Source organism: Phyllostomus discolor, chromosome 3 (assembly GCF_004126475.2).
Source record: "Phyllostomus discolor isolate MPI-MPIP mPhyDis1 chromosome 3, mPhyDis1.pri.v3, whole genome shotgun sequence".
In the NCBI taxonomy this organism is placed as follows: Eukaryota; Metazoa; Chordata; class Mammalia; order Chiroptera; family Phyllostomidae; genus Phyllostomus; species Phyllostomus discolor.
Genome location: NC_040905.2, coordinates 185,937,513 through 185,955,528, shown reverse-complemented (window position 1 = coordinate 185,955,528; position 18,016 = coordinate 185,937,513). Strand labels below are relative to the sequence as shown.

Sequence of the window (18,016 nt, the reverse complement as noted above, 5' to 3'; positions counted from 1 at the left end):
GCAAAGGTCAATACCTATATAAGCAGAAAACACAACAGAATCGTCTAGGAGAAAATCTGGAAAAGGACAAAACATACAAAGAAAACAAAGTGGCTGGAATGACAATCAGCTGTGAAGATGAGTAACACGATGACGAGGAAGAACATTTAGTAAATATTTAAGGTCCATGGTGTATTAGATCCCTGCCACCGGTGCCCCCATGGAGGGCGGTGACTCTGCGGCACCACAAGAAGGACTTGGGCTTCTTTCCTTCCTTCATCTTAATGACTGGAATGGTGATGTGATGACGGGAGCTTCAGCAACCAGAGGGACCAGGAGGCAAGAACATATTGCAGGAATGGCAGATTAAAAAAACCAGAAAGGGTCTTGATTCCTAATACCAGGCAAGATGCCTTACCAGCTCCAGACTGCTTACCCCCAACACTCTTCCAAGGGAATGAAAATTAAACTTCCACCTTGATTGTCTCTTTTATTTTACTTGTCCCCCCCCTAGCACATGTAGCCAAATCTAATTCTAATGAAAATATATGCATGGATATTTTATTCTGATCCCCCGCTTGATTGACAGCGGAGAAAGTTCAAATTCCTCAGGATTTTACACCAGCGTGTGGCTCCTACCACATTCTGCGGGGCCTTGAGCGCTGGAGTGCTGTCCAGCCCAGCCAAGGCCAGCTCTCGGCCCAGCGTCGGGTGGATGCTCAGCGTGGGCTGGACTAATGGCCCTGCGTCCGGCTGTTAGAGCCAGAAGGTGTTCCCCACACGTTCTGTTGAGAAGCCCACGAATTCAGCCTGTAAGGACTCCAACGACCATCAGGAAATCCTTTCTGGTGATGGCGCTGCTGGTGGGGATGACAGTGACGATGATGAACCCTTTAGGCTGGTCACTACACAGCACTAGAACAAAATCTAGCCACCTGCCTGGGGTCAGCCTGCCTGTTCTTCCCCCCATGAAGGCAGTCAGGCTCTGGGAGCCCGGAGCTCTGCTGCAGGCTCCAGACCAGGGGGGCATCATTGGAGGTGCAGGACTGGGTGTGCGCCGCCCCGATTCCCTTCCCCACCCGCACCCCATCTCCAGTTCCTCCCCTGGGAGAGGGGTGGGTGCCCGAGGAAGTGGATGCCAGCCAGGACTCACCAGCTGTCTACCTGGGTCCACCGCTGACTCTCTCAGCCTCGGCCTCCCCATTTTTCAAATGGGCAGCTGGGATGCTGGATGTTTCAAAGCCTCGTGAAACCCAGAGATTCTATTGTCTTTATCTGCTACACAGAAACCACTCCTCCTGGCACAATGCCTTGCTTGAAAGCATCTCGTGCCTGCATTCTCAGTGGGCACACCTAGCCCTCACGGTCAAGGCCCCAGTCGTTCCCAGGCCTGGCCCTGCCACCCCTGCCTTCTCCCCCTATGTAAGCAGAAAACACGACAGAATCAGTTGTCACACGGTCCTTCCGGAGTTCCGTACGCAGATGGCCCTGGGCTTCCCCGACCCCCCAGGTTTTCAGTAAAATCTGGTCTGAGCTCTAGCACCCGGGTTTGGGATGGCTCACTACCCCCCTACCCCCTCACCATGTCTATATCCACTGGCTTTTTCATTTTATCGCTTATCAAGCCGACACTCTGGGCAGCGTATTGTGTTAACCCAACAGGGAAGCAGAGATAACAGCCACAGACCTGGACACTTGGGGTAGGGAGAGCGGGAGAGACTGGAAATAAACAATCAGTTACACAAACAACTAATTAATTCAACAGGTATACACTGGGCATCTCCTATGCGCCAGGTTTATTAGGTGCAGATGTCACAAACAGGCAGATGTGGTCCTTGTCCCTGTGGGGCTTCTGCTCTAAGGCAGTGGCCTGCGATTCATTATACGTTTATTTAGTTTGAACTCATTCATTTTGTCCTCTGGGCCCCACCGTACACGTACACCAGGCCCTGCGCCAGGTGCTGAGGGTACCGTGTGAGCACACACAGCCCGAGGCCCCGCCCTCATGGGGCTTACAGGCCAGTGAGAGAGGCAAGTGATGAGCGAAGAGATGCTGACAACACGGGAACTGCCATGAAGGAAGCCCCCAGGCTCCTGAAGTGGGGGGGACGTGCCAAACGGGGGCTGAAGGGACTGCGCGTCCTAAACCGAGGAGACAGGCCACCCTCCTTGGCCTCCCTGAAAGAGGAGACAGGACAGTTGGGACTGAAGGGTCCTCCTCACTGGTGCTTGTGCAGCATTCCCTGCGGTCCAGGTGCTGTTGCAAGTGCTCTCTGTACATCTCACCTGAGTCCTCATAGCTGGTCACGCTATTTTCATTGCCCCCGTTCTACAGAATGGGAGATGGAGGCACAGCGGGTGTAACAGTTTACTCAGGCTCATGCAGCTAGTGAGGGGTGTGCCCAGGTTGAACCGAAACACACCCAGCTCCAGGCTGCGCTCCCAACTATTAGCCACTCACAGAGGATGAAGACAGCTGCTCGGCAGGCAGCAGGGCCAGCGCTCCAGGCGGAGGGGAGTGGTTCCTGGGGCGTGAGCAGGAGGCCCGTGGGGAAGCAGTGCACCAGGCAAGGGCAAGCAGGATAGAGGAGGGAGGGCAGCAGAACGGTTTGGAGAGCAACAGAAAGTCCCAGAAGGGCTGGGCAGTCTCGGGAGGTCAGGGACTGCCTCTGTGTTCCCCAGACACTTCTAGAAGGCTTGCCTCACGCTGGGGCAGGGTCATGGAGGGACAGAGGAAGGAAGGAATAACGCAACTGCCAGAGAGAGGAACTCTGGGGAGAGAGCAGGGATGCTGAGGACACAGACAGGGCATCTCTTGTTCTTGGTTTGTGTAGAATGGGCCTCGTTTGGGCCTCATGTCCTGATATCCTGAGTGATAGTTAGTCCTCTCACTTTCAGAAGTGTCTAGGTTTGTATGAAAAATAAGCAGGACATTGCAGCTAAAGGGGACTAAAGGGGGAGTTTTGCTGGTCTGGTTCTCCCCAAAACTTCCCTACATGTACACCATTGATGCTTTGGAACTGGGTCGATGTCTCGGGGCCAGGCAGGGACGCGAACAAGGAGGCCGGGCCTGCAGCCGGCGCCCAGAGAGGCGCGGGGAGTGACACACCCACAAGGCAACAGTGTTCAGTACCTCGCTTTTCCCCTGTGTAGGGGACCAGATCTTCTCGGTCCTTAAACTCCTTTGCTTGCTTTTCCAAGTGATCCAAGAGCTCCTCCCTTTTAAAGGGGCCCGTGGGCGCCTTGGTGGTCTGATCCTTCTGCCTCAGGCCTGCAGGCAGCAGTGCATTCTACAGTGGAGGTGGTGGCCCGGGTGACAGAGAGAGAGAGAGAGAAAGAGAAAGAGAGAGAGAGCGGTCAGCTGCTGAAGACATGCATTTCTCCAGAAACTCATCATTGAACAGCCGGGCTCAAGTCACTCGTTTACAGGGAAGGAATCTGACACCTGCAGGGGCAGGGACTCGTCCACGGTCACACAGTGGAGGAGGCACGGAGCCAGGCCTCTCAACCTCCCTGTGTTTCTCAGCCTCTCATGTTTTTGAAGGCGAGGGGGTGAGGGGTCAGCCGACACGGGGCTGAGCACAGAGCGACACACAGAGAGCATCTGCTGAGTGACAAATAAGATTAAGTTGGTGTTTGGATGCAGGAGGCTATTTATAGCTGTTGTGTATAAAGTGATGGGGAGAGAAGAAGGCCAAGGCGTCTGAGTTAGAGCCCTGGAGGCAGAGTCAGGCAGGAGGAGGCAGACGCAAACAAGACAAGTGGGCAAAGGCTCAGCAGAATGGCCAGGTGGGCGAGGCCAATGCGGTGGGCGAGGTGGCAGCATGGGCGAGGTGGCGAGGCGGGCTTTCAGGCTGCAGCCCGGGAAGGCCCGGCCAGCTGCCTGCTACCCTCCCGGCAGTCCGAGCTCAGGACACACTGGCTGTTAAATATTTTGAACGTCGCCCCTGGAGATGAGTCTCTGAAGAAAGATAGCATCAACCAATCATTGCAGTGTCTCCTTCAAACATGGGCAGGCTTCTAGGTGAGGGCTTCCTCCTAAAGCAGATTCCTAATTAGGGTGGATTCGGATCCCACAGGCCTTCCTTAACTCAGTCCCCAGGACCTCAGAGATACTTGCAAAGATGCTTAGAAACTGTCTGGTGCACGCACCCTTCCTTCAAGGGGAAACTGAGGCCCAGAACGAGGAAAAACTTTGCCCAAGGAGTTTCAGGGACAGGACTGGAACAAAAGCCAGGGTTCTTCTTTAGATTTGGGGGGGGGAGAGAAATCTTCAGTTCTAGTCATTGCTCTCTCCCCCTTTCACTGGAAGAGGTGGTGGAGGATACCTGGGAGGCAGATGTGAGCAGAATCTCACCTGGCTTCCTGCCACGCCCCCAGGTTGGCAAACTGGACCGCCATCCCATCTCATCCTCCCTTCAGTCACTCACCCACATGCCAGCCCCTTCCCGAAAGCCCCGAGGGAGGGAAATGACGTCACCTGTGTGAAGACAGCTATGTGCACAAAAGGGATAGGGCCTGGTGCGGGGGGGTGGGGGGGATATGGTAGTTAAACTGTAGTATGATTTTTTTTACAAGATGTTTCACCACTGTCTGACACCACAGAGCTGTTCCAGCAAGAGCAGTGGCTGCGAGATCAGGGGACCAGTGACTGACAGCGACTCTGGCAGAACCAAAGGGGTCCAGGCCTGGCTCCGTGCACGGCCTGTGGGAGGGGCTCTGAGAGGGTGTGCAAGGGGCTCCCAGTGTGTGTGAGGGTCTCCGAGAGTGGTGCTGGCATGCATGCAAGTGGATGTGAGCCCCAGTCAGGAGAGGCGTTTGGGGGCTGGAGCACGTGACGAGGAGAGGGCCAACAGGGAGAAAATCCACCTTGACTGACTTGTGGCTGAATGTCAAGAACATAAGCGATGTCACAGACATCCCAGCTTCCCCTAAGCGGCAGTCCTCTGACACTGCCCACTGTGCTCTGTAGGACGGGTGATCGGTCCTAGGTGAGCCACGCGCGTGTGGTTATGTCCATGGTGAGAGGGGCTGTCCTTCTTCCCCGTGGCAGGGCACTGTCACTCTGTGATTGCCCGTCTCGAGTAACCAATGCGCTGTGACACGCTGCACCTCCCAGCTGAGCCCCATCAGGCTCGTGCCCGACTTGGAGTAGTGACGACCCCTGCAACCCTGGGCCAGCTGCCTCGTCTCATTGCGCCTCCATTCCTACAGCCCGAAAGTGTGAGCGTTAGTCACTCTCGGAGTCGTTGAGAAAATTAAGTTAGTGCCGAGCACTCGTAACTACTTATTATAACTGTTGTTCTGTAATCAGATGAGGAACGTTTTAACAGGAGATTGGTGATCCGCATATGTGTGTTGAACAGGGGATGAATTATCCAAATATGTCTCAAAAGTAAAAAAGTGAAAACATACAAATAAAAAAGAAATGAAGCAGCAAACACAAGTGTTTTCCCAACAATCCTCACAAGGAAAAACCTGACAGATTCTTGTCTGTAAGAGGCTGTGACGGAAGTTAGGGTTCTGGGGAGCGTCTGGCCTCTGGAAGGCTCAGTATTGAGTAGGAAGAGAACCAGGTGGCTGTCAATGAGAGGAAAGGATTCGTAAACTCACATCTCTTCTCGAATACACCCGGAAGAAGCCACTGATTTAGTTAGAGCAGGGTTCTCAACCTTGGCACAGTGGGTACATGGGGCTGGGTGATTCCTTGTGCCGGCGGCCGTGCTGTGCATTGTAGACTGTTCAGCAGCATCTCCATCTGGTGGAGGCTGGTACCCCCTCCCCTCCGCGGTGTAACAAACAGAAATGTCTCCAAATACCGCCAGGTGTCCCTTGGGGAGCAAAGTCACCCGTGACTGAGGACCACTGTGTTAAACTAGAGCCCGTATCATTCTAAGAGGAGAATAAAGATGTTTTTAAATTTTTAAAAAATATTACTTTATGTAGCATGTTAAAATATGGCTTCATTTATTTAAATCTTTATTGAAAGCAGCTGTTTTTTTAAAAAAAATAAAAACATCAAAGGCCTTTTCTAACAATTCTTAGCTTATACAATTCTCACAGTAAATATTGAGAAAATTAGCATCATTAGAAGTTAATCTTTTTCCAGTAAATATGTTTAATGAAACATCACATGATTTTCGATTAAAAATCAAAGATAGTTGCATATTTCTTAAACTCCTGATTATTTCTCACTTATTTTCAAAAATGGCATGTGACCTCACAGGGTACTACAAAAATTCACTCCAAATGGATCAAAGACCTAAACGAAAGAACTAAGACTATAAAACTTTCAGAAGAAAACGCAAGCATAAATCTCTGTGGCCCCAGATTAAACAATGGTCTCTTAGACATGCTGCTAAAATAATAAGCAACAGAGGAAAAATAGATAAATTTGACATCATCAAAATTCAAAACGCTGTGCTTTAAGGGACACTATCAAGGAGGTGACAAGACAACACACAGATTGGGAGACATTTTCACAAATCACATATGTGATAAGGGTCTGGCATCCAGAATACATAAAGGTCTCTTACAACTCAAAACATGAGACACATAACCCAGTTTACAATGGGCGAAGGATCTGAATAGACATTTCTGCAAAGAAGACATAAAATGGCCAACACACACGTGAAAAGATGCTCAACATCACTGGCCAGCAGGGAGATGCGCATCAGACACAGAAGGAGATACTGCTTCGTACCCACGAGGACGGACAACAAACACTGGCAAGAGTGTGGGGCAGCCGGAACCTCCGTTCCCTGCTAATGGGAATGTGAAATGGTGCAACCCCTTTGGGAAGCAGTCTGGCTGTTTCTCAAAAGCTTAAACGTGCAGTTATCATCTGATGCGGCAATTCTACTTTTAGGTATATACCCAAGAGAAGGGAAAGCATGTGTCCACACGAAACTTCGCCAGTGCATGGCAGCATTACTCATAACAGCCAAAAAGTGGAAACGACTCAGATGTCCATCGAACGGTGAATGGGTAAACAAATTGTGGTACCCATACAACAGAACGCTATTTAGCAGTAAAAAGAAATGAAGTTCTGAGACACGTTACATAGACGAAACCTTGAAAACATTGTGCTAAGTGAAAGAAGCCAGACACAAAGGACTACGGTGTGTGATTCCATTTGTACAGAATGTCTAGAGTGGCCGAACTGTAGAGGCAGAAGTAGGTCAGTGGTGGCCTGGAGCGGGGGAGGGGCAGGGGAAACGAGGAGTCGCAGCTAATGGGTATGGGTTTTTTTTTTCTGAGGTGATGGAAATGTGCTAAAATTCATTGTGGTGATGGCTGTATAACTGTGAATATACTAAAAAACATTGAGTTGTACACTTTAAATGGATGCATTTTATGATACGTGAACTATAGCTCAAAAAATTTAGTAAAAATGGCGTATGATATCTGGAAAATGGCTGGTACGATACAAAGTTAAATGACTATGGACTCTGAGGACAGAAGGCTCCTGTGTGCCGGTGGCCAGCAGGATGCCGGGTGGCCAGGCGAGAGCTGGTTTACAAGGGTGTCCTGTTTCATGACTTGATGTGCCTTATTGTGCGAGCTAGTTGCTGAGGACTTAAATGGGTGAGAAAATACTGCCTTGGGTCTCTCGTGACTGTCTGGACCTAACACCGACTCTCAGACCCAGGCATCCAATGGGTGAGGAAAGGGTTCTCGAGACTGTGGGAGCTCCGACCAGAAGAGTCTCTGGGGAACGTGTGTGCATGGGACTGGACCTTATTCCCTGAACAAGCGTCCATGGAATGAGTGTGGTGTGTCCGGGCAGGGTGCTGACAGCTGGGCCAGGCCCCCCCTGAGAGCTCTCTAATCAGGAACGGCCAGGGAGTGAGGAGGTGAACGGGGCAAGTAGAGTAAAGTGGGGGGAGAGTCTCACTGACAGCGTGTGCAGGGAGACAATGTATTGTTTTAGACTTCAAGGTCAATCAAGATCCTCAAGGGGGGGTGTACTTTACTGAATAGCGAGGAATAGCCCATGACCAGCCTCCACGTTGCCTGTAAAGGTTGTATGCTGCTGTGGCACCTGCGGGCAATGGGAACCACCTAATCTTTGATGAGTTTCTGTCTCCGTCTCCTAATCTTAAAATGTGCACACAGTACATTTGCTGGGCACCTGCTTTCTTTGTAGTTAGTTCAAAGGGAAGCATCGGGCTGGCTCCTTCAGGACAGTGAGCAGTGGCGCATCAGGGAATCTGTATTCACACGCACACGCCACATGTACACCGTCAGTCCAGAGGCAGGCTGGTGACCAGTCAGATTTGCTTCAGGAGGAAGCTCTGGTGTAGAGGACTCTGCACATGTCTTCCTGTCCTTACTTAATTGGAAATTAACTCATGAGGAAGGCAGTGACTAATGCCTGGATGATCCTACCATCTCCCAAGAGGGAAGCCAGTGTTGGTTTACAGGAGAGATTTCTAGATGCTCCCTGATCTTAGCCTAAAACTACAGCTGTTGGCAGCGGGGAGTGGGGGGGGTGCGGGGCTGCGGGCACTGGAGTTGTCCACACCCCGGCAAACTACCGCCACATGAGAACACGGGTGACGCTATTGATCTACCCGTCTCTATAAGAAATCCCCTGATTTTAAAATATTGACACATGAGCCAAATATGTTAAAAGCAATACTCAGGCTAAAAAAAAAAACACATGTGCAGGCTAGACACAGTCCATTTTGCCATGTCCGATCTAGGCTTTGCACCAGAGGAAGAACAAGGTATGTATATACATGAGTATTTAATTTAGAAGGGTTTTAAATGTTTAAACCACATTAGAAGTTTACTATGTTCTTGGAAACAATCACAAGGGCTAATTTCCTATAAGGCCCTACTCATGTTTTGTTAAATGGTGACTTCCCTTTAAATGCTGTAAAATTAAAACGGGGACATGCAGCTTGACAGGTTCACATCTTGGTCCCGACGCTCCCACCCACACTCTGGAGTCCAGTTGTCCCGCAGACGATGGAAACTTTGACGAACCCTCAACTGTGCCGAGAGGAGCTCTCACACCCAGCAGACAGGTGCCAGTGAGGCCGAGTATCAAGTATCTGCATGGATGCCGCTGCTATAGATAGCTGGGCTGCGTGGGAAGCCATTCTGGCTGGAGCCACTGCAGGCTCGTTCAGATGTGCACCTGTGCATAACACACGCACACACAGGCAACACAGGCGTGTGCACATGCACAGTTTATTAAAAGAATCACAGAATCCTGGTGGTTCAGAGCTGCAAAGCCCTTAGAAAGCCACTGGGCCAGTGCTTTTATTTTCACTTGGGGAAACTGAGGCACAGAAAACTGAAGCCACTCTCCCAAAGTCACACCACTCGTTGGCCACACAGCCAGGAAGCCGAGCTTACACAGAGACGACAAGAGCATGTATGCAAGTAGCACGTCCACGCATCAGTACGCACGTTTCAGGCTGGCAGCTACTCATGTATAAAACGTCCCCTAACTTCTTCACAGTGAGGAAATACAAGCCATTTATCACCTTTCCCAAGTAAATCGGCCATGTCTAAGAACCAGGGAATGTAAAATGTGCCCTCCGGGTCTGGGCCGCCGCAGTCCGGGGCTTCTGCCCTGTGACGGAAACAGACACGACTCCTCGGACTCCTCGGGCCGCAACCTCGTTGGCCACGCAGTGGCCGAGAACCAGGGAAGGGAAGGGCCCTGCTGAGGTCACTCACTGGATTGAGTGCCCGGGGCTCTTGACTTCCAGGCCACAGAAAACTTTCCATCCCACCTGACTGCCTTCCTCTAGGAACAGATCCTGGAAACCAGACGTGGTGCCATAGGAGAACCGGACTCCGCCCCCCCCCCCCCCCCCCCCGCAAGTGTTAGAAAGCCAGAGCCGCCTCCTTATGGAACTAGTCTCATTTCACAGGTAAGTGAATGGAGGCCCAGAGGCATGGAGCTCCTGTCGGGGTAAGGGGAACCCAGGAGGCTTGACTTCTCAGGATTCCTATGGACCTCTTCCCCCACCCCCTTCCAAACAGGCTCAGCACGTCCCAGAGGCCTGCCCGACGCCCTGCCCCTCCACCACTTCAGCCAGGCCAAATGCTTTACAGAGGAGTCAGCCACCCAGTTACCTTTCACAAGGCACTTGATGAAAACACTTATTTTTCAAATGGTCTTGAGGACTTGTATTTTCCAGTCATCTGCCAGGTCTGTTTCTTCTTGTATAAAATGCAGCCCTTTAGTCCCTCAGGGCCCCGTCCAGGTAAAGGGCACCCGGTCTCTGCACTGCTGGCCCGCAGCTCCCAGATCCCACCGGAAACCACCCAGTGGGGCTCCCACAGGGACTCCTTGTCACACATGGGGGGGGGGGGGGGCTGAACCTGACAGTGTGTGCAGGGGCGGAGGGGCCACACCACTCACGCCCCAGTCACAGAGGGGACAAGCAGGGGACAAACCTCCAAGAGCTCCTGCCTCTCCAAACACACCTCCAACCCAACAGACACACTCTGGGTGTCTTTATCTTTTGCTCCAGAAAGATCCAGGCCTTTGGTTCATCAGTCATGACCTCACTGCCGATGTGTGAGGTCCAGTAACTGCCACTTCTCACAGTCAACTCTACAGGGCAAGGGGGCTGACCTCCAAAGACGCCCTTGCGGCCCAAGCCCAGTGATTACGGATGGTGGGACCTACTGGTCACAACAACACACTTTGTCTCTCTCTGGCATTCATGGCACAAGGTAGGGCCAAAACTGCCCTTCCTGGCTTTCTCCTGACCCTCCTTTCCTGCACATGCCCTGCTGTGCCACCCCTTGGCATCCTGAGACAATGCACATGCAATCCCCCTCCACAGGGGCTCACGGTGAGAGGGGAGACACATCGTGTGTGAGCAGCTCACTCTGTGCCCCTTCTTGGAGGAGCTGGCCCCTGGGCGGCGTGTGTTTCAGGGGACCAGATGAGGACCAGCCAGATGAAGGGGCAAGGGGAGAGTGGTGTTCCAAGGGGGTAAACGCACAGCATAGACAAAGGCATGGCAGGATGAGGGGCGTAGTGTGCTGAGGGAAGACATGGGGTGAGTCCGATGTTGCAGGGCTTTGAACTATTTCCAGCCCATGGGCACCACCCTCGTTCAACGCATCATGCCTTCCTGGGACCAACAGATGAACCTCCTGCCAGGTCTCCCATCCTTAGGCCTCTCCACCACTGCTCCTGTCCCTTCCTGTCAGCCATCCCGACCTCACTGACTCAAGCATCTGACTGTGTCACCCCTCAGCACACTCACAAATGCTCAGCGCATCGGTGACCTCCACGACCAACAGGATCATGACCAATTCATCACCCAGGCCCGGAGGGCTCTTTATGATTTGACCCCAACCTGCTTCAGCCTCCTGACTCGTTCCTGGCTCCAAGCATGCTAGGTTCCAGCCACTGGAGGCTACTCCACATTCCACAGCCATGCCTGGCGCTCTCACACTGCCACGCCTTGGCTCAGGCTGTGCCCTCCGTCTGGAATTCCATCCCTTCTCCTCCCCTGCATTCATCTTTCAAGCCCTTCCCTTGGACACCCTGTTCAGCCTTCACAGTGCTCCCCACACTGATCTGGCAATTCTGTCCAAACTCCCCTAGGCATTTCGCCAGGTCTTCTGTAATGTTCATCCTGAATTGCCTCAGAGCACATTTATACCATATCTCTCTCCCTAAGGAGACTGGGTGCCCCTCAAAGGCCAGCCGGGATGCATCTTAGTCTTCTCTGAATCCCCGGCTGGGTGCTAGGGAAGTGTGCCCTGAGTCATCCAGAATCACATAACACCGATGCCCCAGCTAGGGGAGAGATGGCATCACTTGGACACCACCCTTCAGGTCGACATCACACCTGTTGCCTCAAGCTCTTTGCTGGGCCACCCAACCTTAGTAGGTTTGGAAGAGGGGACACATTATGAAAGTTACCAGGTGGGGGTGTCCAAGATGGGAGACCAGAGTTCACTTATGGGGGTTTTGGGAAATGCCGAGTTAGAGAGTAAGACCTTTGCAATGTTTTTTTTGGAGGCCTGGGTTTGATGAAACCCCTCCCAACTCCGCTCACTCCTCCTCAGCACTCCTGGCAGGACAGGACATCATGCCATGGAACTGGCAAGCCCAAATTGTGCCTGAGGGTGTGCTTCCCCTTCTTCAGTAACAAAAGCACTCCTTTCTTTTAGCTGAGTACATGGCCACTGAGATTAATGACATGTTTTCCAGACTCCCTTGCAGCTAGGCTGAACCATGCAAGAAACTAAGTTCTATCCAATGATATGAGAAGTGGCCAGTGGCAATGTCCAGTAACCTCCCTCAAAACAGGTGCTTGAATAATGGCTTTCCTCTTTCACTTTCTTTGTTCCCGGTCCCTCTATTGCAATGCCTGGAATGCAGCAGTCACGGATGCCACCTTAGACCACGAAGAGACCATGAAGATGAGGGCAACATCCTAGAGAAAGTGAGCTGGGTGGAATCTGGGACTCTGGGGATTTGTGGGGGGCTGAACTCCATACCAACTCTAGACTGCCCACCTCTAGACTTTTCCTTGAGGGATAAATAAACCACTGCTTAAGTCATATTGTTCTGAGTCTATCATTTGTAGTCAAACGGCATCCTAACTGCCAACCTGGGTTCTCATCCCAGGGATGTGACCCAAAAACAGGGTGCTGGTATTCTCAGACTTTGGATCCCTCTCTATAGAATGAAGCTCAAAAGCCCTTTTTAGCTTGGAACCTCAGAATAAAGATTTGAATTCCACATAGAAGCAACTTACTGCTAATTGGTTTTCTCACCCTGGAGCATTCTTGTTCATTTCCATGCAACTGAACAGATGCCACGGTGCGGGGACACTGTAGGGGCAGCTGCCTCCGGCCGTGCAAGCCAATCACTGCCCGGCTCCCAGAGCACCGTTTGCCCTCTGGTGCGTATGAACAGTGTCCCCTGGGGTTATCAGCGCACAACTCGCACAACTGTACCTATATCCGTGGCAGTGCGACATGACTCCAAATCTCAAGGAGCCTAGAGTCCAGTGAGCAAATCTTATTCAGGTTTAACAAACATTTATTAAGTACCTACCATGTACCAGGTAGTGGGCTAGGTGCTTTTAATATATTTAGCTGTATTTACATATATGTGTATGTACATGTATATATAAACACATATTTATGTATAAACAAAAAGAAAAACCAGTCATATGGAACAGGGCCAGAGCTGCAAACTGGGAGGCCTACAGTCTAATCAAACGCCGAAACATGGTTTGTTTGGTGTATATGTTTGGGTGAGATGCCAAGATTTTAAAATAGGTGACTTGACCATAAAAATTCAGATTTCTCGTATCTCTTGCAAATCAAATGTGGCGATATTGAACCTTCACTCTCACACTGTCAGCAAGTGGTGGGCCTGAGTGGCAAGGGCCCTTTAGTCAGCTACAAATTCCCCCATTTGCCTCAGTCCCCACTACTCCCTATTGTCTCTGACAGAGAAACTAAGAAACAGTTATCATTTATCACTGGCTTTGTCGTTGCATTTCTTCCTGAAAGATTCAGTGAAAACTTTCCTGTGTCCATCTCTCTTTCAAGAACGGGAAAGTAAAAGATGGCCACGTATCACAAGAACACTGGCCCATCTTCCTTTCTTCATGCATACCACCCACCTGATGTGGGGGCGGGGCCGGGTCTGCTGCTGCTTCTCTAGCAGAAAGTGTTCTCTAGAGGGGGGGGAGATGGGGAAGGAACGGCGGGGGAAGGGGAAGGCTGGGTTCAAATTTTATAGTGATTTTTTTCTTTTTAAGGGTGATTTGAATCAAATAAGGTACAATTTTTATATTTCTTAAATTTGGATGATGGAAATATGGACATATTTTGTACTCTCCTATATGCTTAGAATGCATCTTATTAAAAATGTCGAAACCAGCCCGGCATGTATGTGGCTCAGCTGGCTGGGCGTCAGCCCGCAGAGTGAAAGGCGACAGGTTTGTTTCCCGGTCGGTCCAGGCACAGGCCTGCGCTGTGGGCTGGGTCCCAGGTCGGGGCGCATATGAGGGGCTACCAATGGATGTTTCTCTCACACGTCCGTGTTTCTCTCCCTCTCTCTCTCCCTCCCCTCCCTTCTCTCTAAAAATAAATAAATAAAGTCTTTTTTTAAAATGTCAAAATCAAAAAGGAAACAGCCCAGCATCCTCTGTGGCAGGTGCTGTGCCGGGCACTTGGCCGAGGGGATCAGGGAGGCTTTGCAAGGGTGGGGTGGGGGCGGGAGGTTAAGCCTGGTTCCAACGTGAACGAAGGGCTCCAGGCCTAAGAGGCCTCCCGGCAAGCAGCGTCAGGGAGGAAGGGATGGAGGGGAAAGGAGGGCATTCTGGGGAGGCTGGAGAGGGGTGAGGGGGAAGGGGTCATGGGGCCAGAAGAGAGAGGTGGGGTGGGGACACGCTGACACCTGGCTTCACTCACCCTCACCGCCTCCCCCCCCCACCCCCAGGTCCATCCTTGGCCCTGTGAATGGCCTGCAGTGTTTCTAAGGATATGTGCCTATTTTTAGAGCAGAGATTTATTTCTTTCCATTTCAACTGTTTACTTCTGTCCTGGGCTTGCGAATCTGCCGGTTTGTGTTACAAGGGAGAACCACGGCCCTGTGGACCGAACCCGGCTGCTCCCTTCACAGCCAAGAGCGTCCTGCGGCTTACAGGTTACAGTTTGGGGCATCAGTAGGGAGGGTTTCACTGTTTTGCCAAGTCTGGTGGGAAGCTGTGTGTTGGGACAGGAAGACCCAAGCTCTCATCTTGGCTCTGCGCTGACTCACTGTGTGACCTTGAACAAGTCCTTTCCCCTCTCTGGGCTTCAGGGCTTTTGCTGCTGTTGTTTGATTTTTCATCACTAAAGGGATAATGATAATACTTACCTCGTAGGACCGGTGTAAGGATTCCATGGGGTGCATGAAGCACTGGGTAAATGGCACACGCCCAAGGGGGACCCTAAAACCAGGGCTTTGTTACTTGTTCTGTGCATGGACACGCAGGGGCGGGGGAGGGAGGGTTAGATGGTCCCTCAGTGTCCTTCTAGCTCTGAGATTCTATAGGTCTAGGTTTTCTCCTCCATCATTTCTTCCTCCAGTTCATGGCCCACGCTCTCAGAACTCCTGACACATTATGGGCTGAGGAAGGCACGTCTGCCTGAACTTGGTCTGTCACTTACTAGTTGTGTAATTCTGGGCATCCATCTCCTTGTCTTAGAAGAGGACTAACCCCAACCTGTGAGGAGCGGGCTCGTAAGATCCTTGCAGAAATTTTATGAGATGACCCCCATAAAACACTTAGCACAGCACCTGGCATCTAGGAAGACCCCAAGAAAGAATAATAGTTGTTGTTGTTGTTATTTCAGGCTCTGCAGGGGGCCTGCTGTTTCCCGTTGTTGTTTCTGTAGTTATAACGTCACAGATCCCTAATGGCCCACCTCAAAGTCAACTCCTAGGACCCAATTTCTTTACAAGGTTGGGATTATCTCTACCATCTTCTCTCCTGCAAATATTTCGATCTTTTTCCTCAAATACTTTGAAAAATATTCTTCCTTTTTCCCAAAGACTCATTAACAAGTAATATTTACAGTTACATTCTTTGGGTTGGTGGTTTCTATCTTTTTTAAGATTAGCATTTATAGTAAAAATAACATCACTTCAAAGGAAATTGAATTGAAAACTACAAGTTGCTGATAATCTTGCACCCCACGCCCTTCCAGGCCCATCCCACACGTGTGCTGGGGGAGGGGGAGGGGTGTGGCTCACAGCACAGCTCCGGAGTTGCGGCTGTGGAGTCTGGAATCCCAGCACCACCATGTTGCATCCTGGGCAGGTTACCTCACCTCTCTGAGCCTCAGTGTCCCCATATTTAGAAAGGGGCTGATAACCAAGCCTCTCAGAGGATTACACAAGATAATCCATGCAGGGTTTTGCCCACAGCACACCCAGGAAATGTTAACTGCCTATCGATCCTACCAGAATGCGTACACCGCTCCCTGCAAGTCAGGATGACTTGCGGCTCTCAGCCGCCTCTGCCCATCGCAGCTCTCCCGGCTGCCTGGGGCAAAGGCAATCTGAACCGATGAGCTGGCTCAGCTTCAGAGCAGCATCCACTTAACTCCGGAGAGAGGAGAAAGGGCAGATCCTCTTGGGGAATCAGTCAGCAGTGGATACTTTTAGCACATGGAGCATTCCTCTCCCGCGGGAGTCCAAGTGCAACAATCTCATGATAAGCTCGAGTTTTTCCAGGCCGCAGAAAGGGAGAAAGTTTCGGGGATTTTTTTTTTTTTTGTTCAAGTCTAAAGTCCTCCGCTGCAAACATCACTGCTCTCCAGCTCCAGTACTCGGCTCTGTCACATGACCCTGGGGCTTAACAGTTGCATCACTGCAAACCTAACCCCGCTCCCCCCGCAGTGGGAGCTGAATTCACGTGACAAGCCGCCAGGACTTAGCAGAGTGGTGACTTCATAAGTTATATATACGTCTAGTCACCACGTTGCACACCCGGAACTAATGCAGTATTGTATGGCAATATGAAAAACTTAAAAAAAATGTTTTAAAGACTGCCAGGAATTGCTTATAAAATCATGGATGGTTAGGGAAAAAGTGTAACTGTGTGTGGTGACGGATGTTAATGAGACTTATTGTGATGATTGTTTTGTAATATGTATCAGTATCGAATCGTTATGTCGTGCACCTAAAACTAATATAATGTTATATGTCAATTATACCTAAATTTTTTAAAGAAAAAAGCACGGATGCCGAGAGCCAGAGCAGGCGTCCCAGGGCATCTCTCGGACTGCATCCGCCTTGCGGACAGGGAAGCAGGTCCACAGAGGGAGGAGCAGCACGCGCCCAAGTTGGGAGCAAAACTGGGAGTGGACGTGAGCACCTGCCTCTCAGGTTGTCTCCAGGGAGAGAGGAAGACAATTTCACATACAGCACCCTCCCCAGCTACAGAACCAGGGCGCGTCGGCGGCTCAAACTGCTCCTGGAGACTGCCATGAAGCGCTGCAGTGGTGTGGCTAAGATGTGAACTCTTGGGAAGTGCCATGTAAGTGCTCGTGAAACAAAAATTAAAACTGGAGGATACGGTCTCACAGAGTGTAACAGAGAAGACCGAGGACGGGGGTTCTGGTCCGGTTTTGTTTGGCCTGTGACCTAGAGCTGGTTCCTGCCTGGGCTCAGGTCCTGCTCTGCAGGCCGGAGGTCGGACGCCCACTGGCCCCCGTGCCCCGCCCAGGCCAGCCGGCTCCAACGCCTCTCACGGTCTGCATACCTGTGGCCTCTCCCTGTGCTGGGATTTCGGAACCGGGCCAAGGGCGGGTGAAAAGTGAGCTGGAATGTTTGTGCTCTCGGAAAGTGGGAGGCCCCCTAGCTCTTTTCAAAACTTACATACTGACTTGCAAATCAGGTAACAGAGACATCTCAGTGAAGGGGCCAATTGTGTGGCTGGGACAAAAAAAGAAAAGAAAAAGAAAAACCCACTGGCCCCTCTTATCTCTTATCCTCTCTCTGATTTCTCTTTTCTTTTCCTTGAACTTAGAGAGAAAGGGGTCTTTGAAATGTTCCTTTCGAAACCACAGTGGTGTGAGAGGCGCGAGTCTCAGGTTGCCCGGCGCTGCTCCCAAACCCGAGTACACGGTTACCTTCCTCCCTCCAGCTCGGGAGGCGCAGGCACTTGGGAGCCTGTTAGAGATCCAAGTCTCCGTGCCTGGTCCTGTGACACTGGCCGTGTTGTCGGCTCTTGGAGCCCCAGGCTCTCTGCCCCTCCAGTGGACACAGGCCTCCCTTCCTGCTGACCCCCCTCACCCCCCCTCCGGGAAGGGCTCAGGGGAGCTGGCTGTGTGAGAGGCACAGAGGCCCTGGGAATTGCTGCTGAGGCCGGATGCCTGATATTTGGGGTCGGGGCACTGCGGGAGCTCTTTGCTGGTTTAGAAGTGAAACAGAGCTCCCAGCTGGAAATCAAGCAGTCTTTGGGGACTTTACCCTGGATTCTGAGGGGGCTCCTGCACCTGCCCCCTCCCCACTCGCAGGCCTGGTGCTCCCCAC

At 51.4% G+C, this 18,016-nt stretch overlaps 1 protein-coding gene across 2 annotated transcripts in view; it reads right to left on the bottom strand.

Annotated features, from left to right (window-relative positions):
* TMOD1 (tropomodulin 1) overlaps positions 1-18,016 on the bottom strand; it is a 72,320-nt gene that overhangs the window by 36,735 nt on the left and 17,569 nt on the right. For both annotated transcript variants that reach the window (XM_028517783.2, XM_036021955.1), the window contains exon 3: positions 3,113-3,269. In XM_028517783.2, the coding sequence (XP_028373584.1) occupies positions 3,113-3,269 (157 nt within the window). The remainder of the gene's footprint in view (positions 1-3,112; positions 3,270-18,016) is intronic.